Source organism: Netta rufina (genome assembly GCF_964035555.1).
Source record: "Netta rufina genome assembly, chromosome: 4".
In the NCBI taxonomy this organism is placed as follows: domain Eukaryota; kingdom Metazoa; phylum Chordata; class Aves; order Anseriformes; family Anatidae; genus Netta; species Netta rufina.
This window is the reverse complement of record NC_140127.1, coordinates 68767608-68787443: the sequence shown is the minus strand read 5'-3', so window position 1 is coordinate 68787443 and position 19836 is coordinate 68767608. Positions and strand designations below refer to the sequence as shown.

The following is a 19836-nucleotide window of genomic DNA, read 5'->3' as shown; positions in this document are numbered from 1 at the left end:
GCAGCAGCCAGGCAGCGGTTTTGCTCTGTAGCAGCAGCCTGCACAAGGCAATAAAAGCCTGATGCTGAGCTTATGCACGTATTGATTCTTTGGCACTGCAGCAGCCCACAAGCAGGTATCCCTGCTTAGTGCAGAGCTGGCGCTTGGTGAGCATCTTGTTTTTAACACGGGGGGGGCTCCGGGCAGTCACAAAGGGCAGATCACACTCGTCTCACAAGACACTCTCAGCCTCGTTGCTGTATAGCTCTATGACTAAAGGTATTTGCTTCATGCTAGGCATGTCGGTATTCAGGCTTGAAATCCGGCATTAATCTATAGGCTGCTGTAAACTGCCAAGTTTTGTCTTAAACAGGCTGCTAGAAATTGGGTTTTGTGGCCGTGTTTGGGATGTAGTGTTTAATTCTTGCCAGTGCTGCTTTGGCTCAGGAGCCGTTTAATGTAAATGAAAGGCTATTGCATTAACTAAGGCAGTAACATTCCAGGTTTGTAGGAAAACAGTTTTCAATTTATGATTTGTACGTTTGTGATTTTGTGCCCCATATCTGAGGGGTTTCTGAAGGGCTGTCATCTGTCAACAGGATTACCTTTCCTTAGAGTTACAGCAGTGCACGGCTTATACTAATTAGCATTTCTGGGGGAATAGTTTAAACAGAAATAAGCGTGTTGTGTAACTTCGCTTAAACCCTAAGGGAAAACATTTTTGTTTTTTTGCTTAACTCCGGTACTACCTTTCTTAATCTGCCGCTTCCCAGCAAAAACTGGCTGCTCAGGGTGCAGCTGCGTTTGCAGTTTGCTATTTCCACTCTCTTTCCAGAGGACAGAGGTTTCCCGGTATCTGAACAAAGCAATGATTTTACGTGCAGTTTCTTTTAACCCACTTCTAAAACCCTCTGGCAGAATCTCAAGATCAATCCAGTTGTAGAAATATTCATAGGTAAAATGTAGGCAGGAATCACTTCAGTAGTATGCATTTGCACAGAGAAAATGCATTTAAATCATTGCAAGTAATCTGGAAAAAAAAAAAGTCAATATGATCCAGTTTGTGAAATATTCTTATACAAAGTCAAAGAGAGCAAATGGTAATTGAAGGAATGCAAGCTAGCTGGAAGCAACGGTGAGAAATAATCTCTCAAAGCCTGCATTTCTAAAGGGATTTTATAAAGACTTATGTTAGGCCTGATACATCTTCACATTTTTATCTCTGATTTCAAAATAAATCACTTCTAATAAATTTGCACACGGTGTGGAGATTGGCTCATAGGGAGGTTGCATGTAGCTGTCTCCATTACTTGGTGAGCAGGACAGGTTTTAATCAAATGTGCTTTACTGTAGATAAATATAAGATTGTACATCTGAAAGCAGAAAGCAAATTCTTCATATAAAGTTTGCCTGTGTCCTGACAAACAGCTATTGGCAAAATGATCTCTTGAGCACTCTGGCAGTTTACAGTGAGTTTCAGTGCTGTGTTGAAAATGCTCAGGGAGAGCCTTAGCCAAGGGGAACAGAAGTAGTGGAGAGGAGCAGGATGTTGATTTGCTTTGAATATAGTGCTTGGGAGGCTTGTGGTGTTCTCATGCCTGATTTTTCAACAGCCTTTGTAAAGTACAGATAAGGTTTAGAGAAAACCCACTAAAATCCTCTTGAAGCTGGAAAAAAATCCGTAGTGAGAAATTGAGACCTCATTCTGGCTAAATGTGGTCTTCAATCCAAATAGGATTGAAACGGGCTTAATTGCAGCTTGCTTCCACAGGAGGAAAAAATCTGGTTCCAAAGGACTTTTAATGTAGGTGAAACCCCTTGAGAAACCATCATCAGCTGTGATTTGCAGTTAGACAACTCAAAAGGGGCATGAGGCAGTATTTTTGATGGTATGTGTGAATAGCCATTAGAATAAGCTTCAAGAGAGGTGGCAGGTTTGTTTTGCAATGCAAATTGGGATGCTCTCCTGGAGAATGTACTTAGCCAAACAGTTCTTTGAGTTCAGTCTGGGGGCAGCAATTTGAAATTCTGCATTTTATGCTGTAACAAGAGATAAGACAAATGACTCATTTCTGCATTCCAGCCCTAAATTCTATTGAACTGAAAAATGCCCTATATTTTCTCCTAAGTATTACTTTCTTTTCCCTAAAGTAAATTATGGATATTAAAAAGATCCTCTAACACATCTAGATTTGTTACATAAGATTTATCCATAACAGAGTCATCTTTTTGAATTCATTGTTAGTTATAACATTCTACGAACGTATTTTTTTTTCTTCTTCTACATATTGGTCCCACTTTCTAGGAGAATATTTGGGTAGGAGACTTTCATATGCAGCATAAGGTTTTACTAAGTTTCTGAAATGAACTATTAGTGTCTCGTAAAGCACATATTCAAACTTTAATCAAGGAATCTGAGAATGTCCCCGTGTTACTGGCTGGGCACTCCTGACTAACTAGATCATAGAGCTGAGTATGAATAAAATGCCATATTACAAAGTCTTGGTATTTTGCTTTAGCAGCTGTTGAATTTGTGAAAATGGTTGTTATTGCAGAGACTTGCACAAATACATACTCTGGTTTTAATCCATTTTTTCCTTTAAAGGTGGGGAAATAAACCCAAAAGAATGTGCCTCAGTCTGTTAGCCTGAATTGCCGTCTGCTTCAGTTGATATTCTGAACAAACTGCACCATACGTGACTGCTTTCTCTAACATGTATGTTTAATCTTCAGATCTCCGATGGCCAAGGAGATGAGCGCTCAGAGTCTCCCTATGAAAGTGCTGATGAAACTCAGACTGAAGTGTCTATATCATCCAAAAAATCTGAGCGAGGAGCGGGAACAAAAAAAGAATATGTGTGTCAGGTGAGAGATGTTAGCTGGGGCAGGGAGCTGTGGTTTCTGAGGTTTCCTAGAAAAGGTCTTTTTAAAGGTGAAAATGACATTAGGCCAGAAACAGGTTTATTGTGCATGTCTCACGGAGGAGATATAAGTGATCAGGTCCCCACGTCAGTAAATGGAATTCTTCATTCCTAATTTCTTTTTTTCTTGATCCCTAATTTCTTTTTCCTTGATCTCAAATACGTGACTTAGCCTTTCTGTTTTAGTTTCCAGGTCTGTAAAATAAACATAATTTGTACCTCAGAGTAAGTGCATGAATGTTGTCGTATAACTGGTTAAATGATTGGGAAGAGCTGCTTGCTTATCTGTTCATAAAGTGAAGGAAATATAACACAGTTGGTTCTGCACTTCTGAGTGAGCACTGCACGAGGAGCAAAGCCTGTATATTGAAAGCAGAACCCTTCCTGAAACTATTCTAACACTGTTCTTAGATTACGAAAGGATAACACAATACCTCTGGGCAGATTATGTTTGTTTCTAGGAGACTGGACAAGGAGTTATATTTCTATTTCTTCTTGTACATAGTGATGATGAGGTTATATCTATCTTTAATTATTGGCTAATCACTTAAATTCTGCCAGCATTATTGTCGAGTTCATTTTTAGTTATGCATGTGTCATTGCTAACAGCCTGGGCATAGAAGTTTCATTGTGCCTCCTAGATTAATTTCTTTTTTGCCAAAGAAAAGGGAAATAAGGATGCTTTTTAACACGACTCAGATGCATCAGTGTGCTCAGGGAAAAAATTCTTAGAGCTTTTTTCTTTTCCTTTTTTCTGTCAAATTGTATTTATTCATGAACCATATTTCTATGAGTGGTGTTTCTAGCAGTTTAAGCAGTTTAATGACAAATAATTGTTTCTACTGGAAGCAAGGGCATGTGATGATGCTTGTAGAATTGTCTTCACTTGTTAAATTTGATTTCAACAATGGGAAAAGAGATTTCTGAGGAGCAATATATGACAAGGAATAAAGAAAACAGTTTTTTCCACATATGAACTTTTCTTTAACATTCAATGCCTTTGTGTTGTAAAAGCTGTGTGAAAAAACAGGTGATCTCCTACTGTGTGAAGGACTTTGCTATCGAGCTTTTCATGTAAGCTGCCTTGGGCTCTCTGGAAGACCTGCAGGAAAATTCATTTGTAGTGAATGTACATCAGGCAAGTTTGTCCCTTTCTATTAATAAAAGAAAAAAAAAGTTGTAGTTTTCTCATACATTGTTACAGGAAATCATCCTGGACAGAGTATGTATCTATGAATAAACTATACTTATCCCATGGTGCCTGACAGGGTGGGAATTCATTACTGCTGTTGTAACTTTGCCATGTTTTAGGAAGCTCACTCTGTTTTCAGTGAGAGCTCTCTTGCAACTTGGCTGATTTGCCCTGAATTCCACTGCCTTCATAATTGCAGATTCTTTGCTGACTACAATTACAGAGTAGAATTAATGTCTGTCACAAAGACCTAAGAAATCCTAAAAAAGACCTAAAAAGCAGCAAGTGAAACATTTTAAGTCCTTTTTCAGTTCTTTGTGTGTCTGTATCAATCTCTTGCTTTTCCTATTAAAAGACTACCTTATTGCTATTAATTTCATTTGCTTTTAATCCTATAATAACTGCTTGGAAGTTTTTAATCGAAAATATTACATAAAACATTTGTGTTCTTGCTCATAAGTTCAGTTCAGAACATGTGGTGAGCCTTGCTGGAAAAAGACTGCTTCAAAATAAGGTTGATCCAAGCAGTCCAGAGAAAAGATTGGCAGATATTTCTCCTAGGTTGGTGGACCTGCTTCGAATTATACAGGATCACAGACAACCAATCATCCAGTTTCATTGCTTTAACAAAAAATTCAGTTGTCCTGGCATACTGTTGCTTATGAATAAGAACATAAAAGCAGATCAGTGAGGCTTTGGGTGTTGCGTACACTTTAACTGCAGTGGGTTTGCATTGTAACTTTATTTTTTGCTTTGTTTGATTTTATTTTTTCTGTATCTAAACAGATCAGTATTTAATGCTGAAGAGTTAAAGCAAATAAATTGCTCTATCCAATAATATAATTTGCTTTCATTTTAAAAGAAAACACAACACCTCCCCTACATGTGACTGTGTGATTAAAAAAAAAAACAAAACAAAACAAAACAAAAAAAACATTTTAAATATACATTTGGATGAAAAGTTAGTTACATTATTTTCATTACTTTTGCCACTAGGTGTGCATACCTGTTTTGTGTGTAAAGAGAGAAAGGCAGATCTGAAACGCTGTGTCGTCTCTCACTGTGGAAAATTCTACCATGAAGCCTGTGTGAAAAAATTCCATCTAACTGTTTTTGAGAACAGGGGTTTTCGATGTCCTCTCCACAGCTGCCTAAGTTGTCATGTTAGTAACCCCTCCCATCCACGAATTTCAAAAGGTAGTTTCATTTTTACATTTTAATGCCTGATAAATTAAGTCTGTTTACGGTCTGTTAAGGTAAGGAATTTGTTTATGTAGTAGCTCCAAGCTGCAATTTCAGGCATATGTGTACCATTGATTCAGATTTTTTTTTAAATAATAATAATTGCATAATTGTTGTCAATGTTAGTATTTACCTTGTTTATGGTCTTTTTAAACTAGCTTTAAATTATCTATGGCTAGGCATGTTTTCTTCTCAAGAGAGAATGAAATGCATATATGGTAGTCAGTGAGAGACAGGGCACACAGAGCAAGGGCAAAATCTGCAAATGCACATTGCTGAACGTGAAGATGTGACTCCATGTGTATTTTTAGCTTGGGGCAACATGTGTAGACAAAACTGCATGACTGAGGAAAGCTTGTCTACTTGGTTGTTCACAGCTAAAGCCTTCACGGTTAAATAGTGTAGTGTTTTAAACTCAGTATAATGTTCTTTAAAAACCTTTTGTTAAAACAGTATTGTTGCTGAACGTAAATATGCAGATGTTGACGATGTAGCTGATATATTTTTTTGTGTATATAGGCTACCTCGGGTAATAATATGAGTTTTTTAGATCAAATAAGAGATGGGTGTTGTTCAAAAATAATATGGCAGTATTCTGCTTTGCTAGGAAAGATGATGCGTTGTGTTCGCTGTCCTGTTGCATACCATGCTGGAGACGTTTGCATTGCTGCAGGATGTGCAGTCATCGCTTCCAACAGCATTGTTTGTACGAATCATTTCACTGCCATGAAAGGGAAAAGTCATCATGCGCATGTCAATGTGAGCTGGTGCTTTGTGTGTTCAAAAGGTAAACTGATGCAAAGCTCTTACGTATATGTAACAGCAAAATGCTTTATTCTTCAATTTACATTTTATTTACTAATCTGTCTACAGAAAGTTATTAGAAAAGTGTTTGACTCCCTTAGATATTGAAATAACTTCAGGTTGGCTTTTGCTGCTTTAAGTTTTTGAGTATCCTTTTTTTTTTGCAGATATAATTTACTAAAGAATGTTTTCACTTGGACTTTGTCCAGCAACCAGAAGCCTAATTTAATTCTTTGCCAGAGACGCATAATGAGAAGTCCTCTGTTCTTTCCTGTGTGCAACGTACTGAAGCTCTTTTTGTGTTTCTTTATTGCTAATATGTAATATTAAAACATAAATATTTTAAGAGTTGCTTTCAGTTTAATAGCAGACAGCAAATTGAATCCGTAGTAGTTGTTGCCAGGCGGGCCACTAATTAAGGATGTTTTCCTTTATGTTGTATAATAAATTTATTTCATATTGAGAACCACAAAACGCGTAGTGCTGATTAAACTGTGGCAACGAGGGTTTACCTGATTTGTTAACAAATTAACATGCAGTGTAGCAGCTTGCTAAGCAGCAGCTAACTTTCTACTTGTTAATTCATGGAACAAACTAACAATCTTGTTCCCCACCTCTTCTCCCGAGGAAAAAAAACATCAGAGAAATCTGATTAGGCTTAATTTTTGTTGTCCAAATTTTACATACAGTAAATTCTTAATATATATTAAACTATGTTAAATATATTATAATTGTTAAAATGAAGTAATTTTACTTTGTGGTACATTATTCTGGCTTTTTTGTAACTAGCTTGCTTGTTAATTTGTATGTATCACTAACCCCAAGTCTGCCAGGCATTCAAATGAGTCAGGATCCTTTGGTTTCGGTACACAACTAAATGATATGTTTGTTGCAGACTGGCATGGTTTTAACCATTTTTTTCTGTCTGAACCTACCACATATGTACCGCACTGCTTTGAATCTGGTTGGAATGCAAAACTTTTTTTTTGTCTTGATGTTTTTCAATCTTTTTTTTTTTTTTTTTTTTCTCGGAAGGAGGAAGCTTGTTGTGCTGCGAGTCATGTCCTGCAGCGTTTCACCCAGACTGTTTAAACATTGAAATGCCAGATGGGAGCTGGTACTGCAACGACTGCAGGGCAGGGAAGAAACTCCATTTCCAGGATATTATTTGGGTTAAACTGGGAAATTACAGGTCTGATGAACAATTTATTTTCTTTTACAGTAATAGAGTGTTTTAATAAAGTGTCATATAGCTGGTTTCTTCTGTAGGCCAACCTTGCTGCACACACACTTCTCATTTCTCTGAACGAGGAATCCCACCTCACGTGGAGCTGTTGCTGTGCTTAGCACCCCAGTCCCAAGACTTTAAAGCTTTGCTGTTGCTCTCTGCCATGGCAGTATCTTCACAGGACTCCTCCTGAGTCTCCTGATGTGTGCTTCTACTAAGGATGCCTTCAACCCCTTTTGTTTCAGAGATCTCTTCGAATAATTAAGCTTGTATAACTTGTAATTGGCTAAATTGCTACCTTCCTGACTGGCAGATAAGTCAATCAAGCTGTCAAGGTTTTACACTTCATTGAGATTTGGGTGAGGTAGAGGTGGGTGGGGTTTACCCTGGAAAGCCTTAATAGCTGTTATCAGCTGTCTCTTAATCTTTGACAATTACAGAGATCGCAGACTTTGTTAAAGATGCTTTTGCTAACCAGATATGAGGAGCTTTATGTGTATGCTTATCTTGCAGACAAGTGAAAGTCCTACAGATCTGAGTGTGGGCTTTTGTTTTCTAGCCTAATCTTCTTCCTCTGCCCAGTGAGTTGGAGTGTGGGGAGGAGGGGATTTAAAGTTTACTTCAGGGTGTTTTGATTTGGTTTTCAGTTTGAGGCATTTTTTTTTTCATCCTATATTTGGAAATAATTATCAGTTACTGCCACTCAAGGTGATTTTGTTAAACTTGCTGAAAAAGCTTTACTAAATTGCTGTGCTTTTCTATTTGTACTTCTGTGCTAGATGGTGGCCTGCAGAAGTTTGCCATCCGAAAAACGTTCCACCAAATATCCAGAAAATGAAGCACGAAATCGGAGAATTTCCTGTGTTTTTCTTTGGTTCCAAGGATTACTTTTGGACGCACCAAGCACGGGTGTTCCCGTATATGGAGGGAGACAGAGGGAGTAGATACCAAGGAATTAAAGGAATTGGAAAAGTCTTCAAAAATGGTACATAGCTAAAAGTAAAGAAAAATAAACTTGTGATATGCATGTTTTACTTTCTTCACATGTAGCCTCAGGACTGTTTCTGTGCATTTGTTATACAATATTGAAGTACAAAACTTTTTTGACCAGTAGTCACTATTACTAACTTTGAATTAAAACATTATTAACATGATTTAAAAAAAAAAAAAAGCATCTGATTGAAATTCTTTCTGATGACTTAGGCTTTTTGAAAAGCAAATGAGTATAACTCGGGCAGTAGAATTGATAAATTTGTTAAGAGCATTAACACTCCAGAAGCATTGGTTGGAAGCCAATTAATGGTTTAGCTAGGAATTAGAGCATGTTTCTCTAACACACATGGTACTAAGCAGGTCAACTCGACAGGAGTGATTCTTTCTAATTTTTTTTTTGATACAACAATCTCTTTTAGCTTTGCAAGAAGCTGAAGCTCGATTTCGAGAAATAAAGTTACAGCGAGAAGCCAAAGAAACCCAAGAAAGCGAACGTAAACCTCCACCGTACAAGCATATTAAGGTAAAATTTGAGGAAGACCCACTCTGTACTCAGAGGTCTAGGCTAGCACTGGAAAGTAAGAGCTGAATGGTGTGATGGGGAGGAGAGGTTGTAATGATGCGTTGGTAACTGCGCTTTCTTTAGAGCCAAGTAATTATGAAATTTTGTTTCTGTTGGAACACCTAATGTTGCAAAAGCAAATTAGTAACAGCTGTAATAACTCATACAATATATTTAACGTTTTGAAGTGATATTTGAACAATTTTAATGTCTTATTCAGGTGAATAAACCTTGTGGTAAAGTACAGATATACACTGCTGACATTTCTGAGATTCCCAAGTGCAACTGCAAACCCACAGATGAAAACCCTTGTGGCTTCGATTCCGAGTGCCTCAATCGGATGCTGATGTATGAGTGTCATCCACAAGTTTGCCCAGCAGGAGAACGATGCCAAAACCAGTGCTTTACAAAACGTCAATACCCTGAGACGAAGATCATCAAAACGGATGGCAAAGGGTGGGGTCTGGTTGCGAAGAGGGACATTAAAAAGGTATGAATCATTCTTGCCTAGCAAAGATTTGGTAACTTGTGATGTCCTCTGTGGGTTTGGTATATACTTTACCAGTGGTACTTGGTATCTTTCAGGGAGAGTTTGTGAATGAGTATGTTGGTGAGCTAATTGATGAAGAGGAATGTATGGCAAGAATCAAATATGCACATGAAAATGACATTACTCACTTCTATATGCTTACTATCGATAAGGTAGAGTATTTTAAATCTCCTTCTGTTGTTTAACTAATGCTATTTTGACTTCTCTTCCTACTTTTGATAACCTCGGGGGACACTTGATGTTCCTGTGTGTTTGAACACACACCTGTGATGCTCCACTGTTTCATGTATTTACAATGTTGTATCTTCTGTGCCTGCTTGCTCCTTTTTCTCTCTATGTATATCTATAATGTACCTCATTGGTTCTAAGTAGGTAATGTAATAAAGTATATGTTAAGGTCTGTACCTTTTGTGCTTTGCTGCTTGAAATAAAGTATAGCAAAAGTATTTATCTGCCTAGTTTTAGGAGAAAGTGTGAAGTTTTGGGAAATAATGCTGTAGCTGAAAGACTTAATTAGCAATACGTTTTCCAAAACTTCAACTAAAAAAGAAATCTCACTTGTGAGTACTGTGGAATATAGTTCTAAGGCTGCTTCAGATATATGAAAGTATCCCCAAGCAAAGAAGAATTGGCTTCATATTTTTGCAGTCCTAATCATTTCTTTTGCCCAAGGTTGTACTGCTCTATATTTCTAAAGCTACAGGTTTAGTTAGCCCTCTAACTAAGGAGTTATTGCACAGCCTAAGAAGGATGAAACCATGTTTCTCTAAACACTTAAGTTACTCACCCTTCTACTAAGCTGGCACACAATGTCAGCTCATTAAATATCTGAACTGAATGTGCATTTGACTCTTGCTGTAGTTAGTAAATAACCATCGTGGTTCTGCCTTTCACAAATGTCTGTGCCATTTGTAGGTTGACCTATAAATGCAGTTAGGGGGGCTGAATGTATGTGCATGTAGTCATGAAAATTTTGCATGTGCATTATAAAAATGAGTTGGAAGCAAACCTTAATAACTAAAATACTGTAGTTCTGCCTCAGTGACAGAATGGTGCAATATTTTTTGTAAATAAGCAAAGCTCTCTCAAGCAGCTCTGCAATGAAACATGGTTTCAAATTCTGGATATTTCAAGGTTTTATTTTATTTGTTTATTGTCTGGTATGTTTGGCGGAGGTAGAACTTAAAAGGCAATTGTGTCTAGGGATAGGACTTCTTTAGTTTACCAAGAACTTGTTTTTGTTCAAAATAGGCTGATCTGGGGAAAGAAAGCTGGTGGAAATCTGGTAATCTCTGCAAGTAGCCATGCAGTGACGTGGTAAATACCATAAAGCACAGTACTTGTAAATGCATAACAGCTTTTTGAATGCAAAGTAAAGAGTAAATGGACTGATTTTGAGTTTTAAAGCTTGTTGGAGTGAGGGGAATTTTACATGACCAGCAGAGTGCTCACAAGAACGCTTATCCTGCCATGTGGCTGAGATGGGTTCTGGGACAAGGTGAGCTAGATCATGAGTATTGCTTTGGGAGTGTCTCATTCCAGGCCACCTGGGACACTACAGTTTTCAATACAACATGTAATATTGGTTTACTTTTAAGTTTCTGGGTAGCAAAACCATGTCTGTTTTGAATGTAACTACTGAAATAATTTATGGAAATGCTTTTTTTTGTGATGGGAGGGAGAAAAACATTCACTCTGTTGCTGATTTGATCTCCAGGACCGTATTATTGATGCTGGCCCCAAAGGAAACTATTCTCGTTTTATGAATCACAGCTGCCAACCAAATTGTGAAACTCTAAAATGGACAGTAAATGGAGACACTCGTGTCGGCCTCTTTGCTGTGTGTGACATTCCTGCAGGTATTTCAGTTTGTGTTGGTTTTATTTTAATTCACTAAGCTAAACATTTACATGGATATGCTAAATCAGTGCAAGGTCGTGATTTAACTGATTCAGTAAAATATTTTTGTATAGAACATGGAAGAGATGTTTTGTGGTGTTCCTTTTACTGTAATATTTCTTAATAGTGAATTCTTTAAATATAGTTAGTATCTGTGCAGTCGCTTTGTGGTGTCTGTCAAGAGTAGAGCAGTTTTTGTTTCAGTGATCTCAAACAGTATTTCTGCATCTTTTCTTCAACTGAAGATAGACTGAGAGTGAGTGTTTAAAATATGTTTGAAAATATGTATGTTCTGGTTTGTTTTTACAATATTGAAATGCATACGTGCACACGTCTGTATACAGCTATATTACCTATATCTATATCAACAGCTACATATATATGGATATCTATAATGTGCAGACTACGCACATGCAGTTTTGTAAAGTCAAACTAGCGTGCTTTAAAATGTAACTGCATAAGACATTGTGCAGTACTGGTACCTAGTTAATCATTGTCAGTGCTTGTGAGCAGTAAAGGGTAAAAAATCTTACGATAATAAATTGACAAGCAAGTACAGAACCAGAAGACAGATAATAAAACCTTTATTTGTTTGTAATAATTTTGATAGGCTTCATTACCTTGTCCTTCATAATAAAAGAGTGTGTCTCATCTCACTCAGGGACGGAGCTGACTTTCAATTACAACCTTGACTGTCTGGGCAATGAAAAAACAGTCTGCAAATGTGGCGCCCCAAACTGCAGTGGATTTCTTGGGGACAGACCAAAGGCAAGTAATATATCAAGATAAGTTGACAATGTCTTGTCAAATTAGTAGCTTTGATTTTTCTTTTAGGGTATGTCTAGGTAGACCAGCTTTATGTTATGATAAGGGATAATCACTTTAGCTCCTGAATAAGAAACATTGCTAGCTACTGGCACTAGCTTTTGGAATCAGAAGCAATAAAAGTGGGTGCAGAGGGGAATAACTTCTGGTTAATCCCAATCACCTCTAAAGTATGAGGGAGGGGAAAGGTTATAGGAACTAGGAACTAAGAACAAACTGACCATAGGTGCTCGAGTGCTTCATTAGAGTGAATTCAGGGAGAGATGGTAGCACAAAACTGAATGTTTATTGGGTAAACCCTATCTTCCAGAGCTCAACTATAGCCAGTGAGGTTTTTCTGACTTTGCAGTTTAAATCTAAAATGTGCACTAAAGGCATTAAAGATCTTCCAGTTGAAGTTGAACTAAAGAATAAAAAATTGTGAGTTTTGAAGTGGGGAGGCAGGGGAGACATAAAACTGTTGCGAAATGGCCTGTATGATTCACGTCAGGTTAACTTGAAACCTGTCCTCCAGTAGAAGGACATGTACATAGTTAATACCCCACGTAATGTACACAGTTACAATTCCTGAAACGCTGCTGTGTGTTTTTCAAAGAATAGAATTGGATGCTGGTTTTAATAATTCCAGTGTAATTTACTCATAACTGGAAGAGGAAAAAAAAAGGATATTGAAGTGATTGGCAGTGCAACTACAAAATAGAGGCAAATTAGCCATAAGTAGATTAGACTGGAAATTGGAAGACTTTTTTTTAAGTCATAAGAAAGTGGAAGAGCTTACCAATAGGAAGGAACTGTAGGGACAAGAGGTGGTTTCTATTTGTCTTTTTATAAGAGTTAGTGTGGGTTTTATTAACATGGATAGGCACCATGAGGCTCTAGACAGGTCTGTACCAAGTCAAACGTTTGCCTGTGTGTGCTGTCTGCCAGGAATGCCAACAGCTTTGCTTGTTTGTGTAATATTTGTCTTTTGCAAAACTGGCATTTACGGATTTGCAACTTAATCTTTTAGAATTCTTCCACTAATGCCTCAGAAGAAAAAGGCAAAAAGACCAAAAAGAGAACACGGAGACGCAGAACGAAAAATGAAGGGAAGAAGGAATCTGAAGATGATTGTTTCCGTTGTGGTGATGGAGGCCAACTGGTGCTGTGTGACAGGAAATCTTGTACTAAAGCTTATCATCTCTCCTGTCTTGGTTTGGTGAAACGTCCTTTTGGTGAGTCACCTCCCTGTTAAGCTTGTGTGAATAAGTAACTTGCAGGTACCCTGTTAATTGCACAGGAACCTTCTTACAAGTGTCTTTTTTGAAAACATTCTTTTTGGATGGTGGGAACTTCACTCATGAGTAGTGTAGGAGCTCTTCCTCAACGTGGAGGCACGATGATGGCCTTTCTCCTGCTTCTCTGTTAAAATCAACCTTTGGTTTTATGAATGTAGGCAATTGCGCCTATTGGGTGATGTACCTACTCAGTGTGGCTCTGTCACAGGAAAGCTGATTATATCTCAGAAATGCATATCAAGCCAGTTGAGTTCAAGCCAGAAGAATACCAGCAGCATCTGGAATAAGATGAGTAGGAAAACTTTAAGGGCAGTAGACATCAGGTTGCAATTCCAGATACTACCGGAGCTACCCGGTTCTGCAGGCAAAGCCTTTTATCCCAGAAACAAGTAAAAGGATGACTGCTAAAATGTGCTGGGACAAGATTTTCTGTAGATGAAGCACAGGTGCTTGAGCGGGTCCAGAGAAGGGCGACGAAGCTGGTGAGGGGCCTGGAGAACAAGTCCTACGAGGAGCGGCTGAGGGAGCTGGGCTTGTTCAGCCTGGAGAAAAGGAGGCTCAGGGGCGACCTTATTGCTCTTTACAGATACCTTAAAGGAGGCTGTAGTGAGGTGGGGGTTGGTCTGTTCTCCCCCGTGCCTGGTGACAGGATGAGGGGGAATGGGCTTAAGTTGCGCCAGGGGAGTTTTAGGTTGGATGTTAGGAAGAACTTCTTCACTGAAAGGGTTGTTAGACATTGGAACAGGCTGCCCAGGGAAGTGGTGGAGTCACCATCCCTGGAGGTCTTTAAAAGACGTTTAGATGTAGAGCTTAGGGATATGGTTTAGTGGGGACTGTTAGCATTAGGTCAGAGGTTGGACTCGATGATCTTGAGGTCTCTTCCAACCTAGAAATTCTGTGATTCTGTGATTGGCCAACCCTGAGCAAAACCGGCAACAAACAGGTGAGCGTTGTAATGGTAGGCAGCAGATGACTAGATGTTGAGTATTCTACCAGCTTGCAAATTCTGTAAAATGCTGTGGAATAAAGCCTGAATAATTTCTTCTATCTGGAGTTCACTGCTGCATTTAAATGAAAGGATGTCGAGTCCATTATTTATTGTTGTCAGTTGAGCTTTGGAATTATGATTTAGCATTTTTATTTTTGAGATTAGCCACAGTAATCCTGTCTCATCTAGCTTTGAAAGAAGTCGTGCATTGTTTAGATGCTAAAACACAAAACTTCTATGAAAGACCATGACATTTTTTTACTCCCTAGTAATTTGTTCTTTGGTTTTGGTCACAGGAAAGTGGGAGTGTCCTTGGCACCACTGTGATGTTTGTGGCAAACCTTCTGTTTCTTTCTGCCACTTCTGCCCAAATTCTTTCTGCAAGGAACACCAAGACGGGACAGTACTAAATTCCACGTTGAATGGACAGTTATGCTGCTCTGAACATGTTCTTGGGGTGGATTCTGTTGAAACTCAGAAGACTGAGAAACCCCGCAAAAAACTGAACAAGTTGAAGCCTAAGAGAAAGCAGAGGAACAGATGGATGAGAGCTGAATGCAAATAGTCATGGACTGCAGTTTCTACTGCCAACACTATCTTGTAGATAAGTTGTGAATATGACCAGGGAAGGACACAATTTTACGTATATTCTGTAAAGGTTACGTGGGGGGGCTTTTTTTTTTTTTTTTTTTTTTTTTTTATAAATCCACTGAGCCAACCACAGCAGTCTTCTGCTGCTTCTGCACTGATAACGAACTGCATAGTTCAGAAAATTTCAGGACAAACCAAACTTATTACTCAGCATTACAGTTACACTTGAATTGTTACGAATGTAAAAGGTTCCCTCCAATATTCTTTCAGATTGGAGGTAGGTTAAAAGCAAACCAGGTAGGCGTAAACATAGGTTTTAAGATAGTATTTGTCAACCAACAGATGTTTAAAATAGTATATCCTTGAAAGAAGTTATTAGCTTGAGTCCTTTTAAGTAAGAAATAGCTTGGTCCGTGGTCCCAATGAGATTTGCTTGCCTTGTGTGTTTTAGAGCAAGTGCTTGAATGCCATTCACGATCCAGGTGCGTATCTCGCTGTCACCACACACAAAACAATTTGTTTGTGCTCCTATAAAACTGCTCTCCAATGATTCCTAAACAACCTTTTTTTTTTTTTAAATATCCTTCCACCAAGAAATATAGTGCATGGTGGGAAAGGCACACCCTGTACCTGAGAGTGGAAATTTTACATCGTAAGAGATTTTTTTCTATACTGTTTTTTCCTGTATTTCATTCCAGCAAAACTTGACTTGATCTTGCAGAGCTGTACAAGTCTGGATTTAAAGGGATATCGTCTTGCATTCTAGGCCCAATACTGTGATTTTTGTGTCTTAATAGAAACAAATCATAGAAAACCTATTATCTGGAAAAAAAAAAAAGTTTTTTCCTTAATGTGGAGTAGAATGCAGAGGCAAACATTTCTTTGGAATGCTTGAACTCTAAGCATTGCAACTTTGTGGCAATGCAAAAAATGCCCAACAAGGAACAAAAGAGAAAACCATGAATGAAACCCTGAAACAGAAGGTGCAACTTGACTAGCTACTGAAGTCCAAAAACTAAGTTATCAAAACAACTAATTAAAAGTGAAGTAGATTTTTGATGAAGCATGTAAGGAAAAATTGTGGTGTGAAATTTAGCCCAACTCTGTTCGTTTTTATGCAGTTTATGTAAAACTGGCTACTTGACTTGGCAGACTGTTTGAAATCATTCCTTCCTTTTTTTAGAAGCTCTGCTCTTGACTATCTTATCGCCACTGTGTTTTATCAGCAAAGCTGTTTTGAACGCTTTGCTCCCGGTAGGTTCTCACAGTGCGGTGAGATGAATACACAAGATTTAGTTTTAATGGAAATAATGGTAGAACTAGGAAAAAATGGTAGAGAAAAATGTCTTTACCTGTTTTCTTCCCAGTGCATGTCATTGGTGTGTGATTAGGCAGCGTTACAAGTAAGTTTTGACTTGTGCCATTGTTATCTAGCCTATGTAAACACAATGTGCGCCTTCATGTCCATTTAGGATTTGTGTATGTTCTAGCTTAGTTTGCCTTTACTAGTGCAGAAACTCTGTGTAGCCCTTTTGAAATTGAAGCCTTGCTATATCTTAAAAGTGTATGTTTCCTTCCAAACGTATTTTTTCAGGATTTGACTGCAGATTTAGTTGAAATTAACTGAAATCCCCATTTGTTCCCAACACTTAAAACTTCGGTTTTATTAGGAGTTATTAACTCAAACAGGTTTTAAATGTAGCTTTGCCCTGTCCTGAACTCTTTTAATTTCTATTTTGTAACCAAACAACTGCTTTGTTCTTTTAATCCATTGTATAAACACTGTTGGAAGATGTTGTTTTTTATTTTCCCCAAGTAATTATGAAAAAAAAATAGCACAGTTTGAAGTAGGGGGAAAGTGTTAAATATTTGTATTCTAGAACTGGTATACCAAGCCTTGCACTCAAGGAAGAAAATGAAGATTTCTTAATTGAGTTTGAGGAGAAACTTTTCCTCTACTATAGATATTTGTAATACCGAGACTGAAGCATAGGCCTGTGCTTAAAATCAAAACCAAAAAATTGTGTAATGTACATTGCTATTGCTTTTTGAGGGGAGGAAAGTGAAATCAGGTAGTAAAGTAGAAAGATTTAAACAAAACTTTTAAACAAAATGAAGGAATTTTATGTCATTGGGACCATTATTTGTTTGAATACTATACCATGTAAGGAAGGCTTTATAAGAATACCTTTAAATAAGTTATTATAAAATCTTACCTTTACATTCCACTGCTTTTATAATTTGTTAAATTGTTAGTCGTTTTATTGCTTTTTCTCTTCATACATAGGTATAACAGCTCTGGCACCCTGGAACAGTTATGCCCAAAGTCCTAATAGGCAGATACCCACTTCCAGAAGCCATCAGCTTCATTGATCAGTTATTGATTGGCACTGTTGCAGAAAAACCATCAGTTTTCAGATCGGTCGCGGAGCCTACAACTCCCCACCTTCCTTGCAGGTGGGGTCACAAGCACATTTAGTACGGCAGGATGCAGTACAGCCACCCATTTTGTATCTGTCTGTGGGTAAATAAAGACGTCAGTGTTCAAAGCAATCGCTCTCAGCACTCCTTCGTAATGCTAAATTTACACAAACAGATCTTAGCGAGTGGCTGTTTGACTTTCTGCTTCCTTCTACCTCTTCTCTACTCTTTGTTACTGAGCTCCTCGGGCCAATGAAGGCTTGCATCGCAGACAAAAAGACTCCAGGCTAGAGGTTTGCTTTTGAGTTGCTAGGACTTTGTTCCTTCTGCTGATTACATACTTTGGAGATTGATCTTTAACAGAAACGTGGACCATGTTCTTCCTTAATAAGTACTGACCCTGCGAGCTCAGCTCGGTCACTCAGAAGGTGATCTGGGAGAATTTTAGCGTCTGATTCAGGAAGGGTGTTTTTTAATGAAGGCCTCTATACCTTACTCTGCAGCACTGGGAAATGAGACTGAAGTATTGTTTTAAAAAGACGGCAAAAGAAAAGTTGTTTCACTATTTTTTTTCTCCCACTGTTCAAATACAATCTTGCAAAAATTGAGCTTTCTCATGATGCAACTCAATGCTTCTTAGCATCAACAGCTTAAAGATTTTATGTTATAAATTCATCTAAATAACGTCTAAGGATGGCATATTATGTGGCATTAAATTATGTAATTTGTGTCTCACCCATAGAAATAGAAAGTTGTCTTTCCTTTTCCAGCAGACTTGTCCAAGCTGGTATATAATAGGCAAATTCAAAATTTGTTGTTCCTTCATCACGTGAGCAAGCATGGAAACAATTTTCTTTTGAATATGTTAGATGAATTTGCTTACAGTCTAGGAAGAATAATCAAATCAAATGTCTGTTTTGTTCTGTAGCTTTGTGTTCATGGTCAATTTTTAGGGGCTTTTTTATTTGAATTACTTTGAGAAGCAGAATACCTTGAGAGACACATTAATGCAATTTTTCCACATTGTTGAGTCACATTATTCCATGTCTGACTGCTTGAGAAACTTCAGTGTCTTATTAAATATTAAAATTTATTCCTAGTTATTTAAGAGGTTGCTAATTCTTTTTTTGGGGAAAAAAAAATCGCAGCTTTAAAAAAATTTGTTAATTATTTTTTAGTCAAATACATGATCTGCAGGTATGGTTTGGCAGTGAGCGAACTGGATGTTGTTCTTCCTTGGTGAAAAGTTGCACTCCAGGATTTCCTAAGAGACTCACTGGAAATAATACTTAAAGCTTATGTGGAACTGGTGGTGATTGTGCTTTGGCTTGTTTCCACAGCATTGCTTATCACATAAATATTGACACTTTTTGCAGTCCAGTTTTTCCTGTTAGGGTGCTGTTTTCTGTTGCTCCTAATTTTGCAGACTTGCACCATCTCGAGCTGCAGTCAGGCAGTCCCACCAGGGCTGGGCTCAGCTGGCTGTCACTGCTGCTGCTCCTGTTGGGCCAGGTTTGAATTCAACTGCGTTTTTCCTTTTCAGCCAGATTTTAGTTTGGGTCTTACCCCATCCCTGAGCTCTCTGGGCACATCCCCCTCCTCTCTGGAGGACAGAAGAGGGTTGCAGGCATCATTCCTGCAGCCCCTGTGGACTGCAGCACGTAAACCATGAGGAGGAGACCCCACCCTGTCCCCAGGTGGTCGCTGCTGCCATTTCTTAGAGCTGGGGAAGCCCTAAGGGACATCAGCTCTCAAGCAGGTAGCTGGGGGTGAGGAGGAGAGGGGGAGAAGGGACTGAAGAGTGAAGACAGGAGGTAACCAACAGTAACCATTTCTCTCTCTTCAGTGAGAAATGGGGCTTGGAAGCAGGTGGACAAAAACGAGGTTGAGGGATGGTTCTAGGGCAGAAGGGGGCTGGGGCAATCCTCAGGGGAAGGATAACGAGGTGGGACGGGATTGAGCTTGGTGTGTGGTTTAGAGATACTGTCCCTGCTGCTGCTGATCCAGGTGACGGGGCTACTGCCTGCATTCCTGCTGCCCACAAAGAATGACACCTCTCTTCCAGTTCATTTACTCATCTGACATAGCCAAAAGAGAGCAGAGAAGTGATTTTTTTTTTCTTTTCCTTTTTATTAAAAAGCACAGTAACCTCCCCTGGGGTGAGGAGAATGAGCAGGGGAGGGCAGCAGCCACTTAACCCCCCGCCAGCTGCGTTCCTTCAGCTGAGTGCTGCTGCCTAAGCCCAGGGAAAAGACTGAAGTGAGAAGTAACACCTGCTGCCACCTCCACGCACACTCATTTCAAAGCCTAGCTCTTTTAATAGTAAGTACTGCTTTCACTGGGGCTCTCGGAGCTGATGAAGCA

General features: G+C 38.6%; 1 protein-coding gene across 1 annotated transcript in view; it reads left to right on the top strand.

The window, feature by feature from the left end:
- NSD2 (nuclear receptor binding SET domain protein 2) overlaps positions 1-15124 on the top strand; it is a 76837-nt gene extending 61713 nt beyond the window's left edge. Inside the window, exons 11-23 of the mRNA XM_084286296.1 lie at positions 2713-2844; positions 3915-4038; positions 5089-5289; positions 5942-6121; positions 7174-7330; positions 8146-8351; positions 8779-8882; positions 9142-9411; positions 9507-9623; positions 11189-11330; positions 12032-12138; positions 13205-13409; positions 14757-15124. Coding sequence (XP_084142422.1) covers positions 2713-2844; positions 3915-4038; positions 5089-5289; positions 5942-6121; positions 7174-7330; positions 8146-8351; positions 8779-8882; positions 9142-9411; positions 9507-9623; positions 11189-11330; positions 12032-12138; positions 13205-13409; positions 14757-15025 — 2214 coding nt within the window. The 3' untranslated portion in view covers positions 15026-15124. The remainder of the gene's footprint in view (positions 1-2712; positions 2845-3914; positions 4039-5088; positions 5290-5941; positions 6122-7173; positions 7331-8145; positions 8352-8778; positions 8883-9141; positions 9412-9506; positions 9624-11188; positions 11331-12031; positions 12139-13204; positions 13410-14756) is intronic.
- The last annotated feature ends 4712 nt before the right edge of the window (positions 15125-19836 follow it).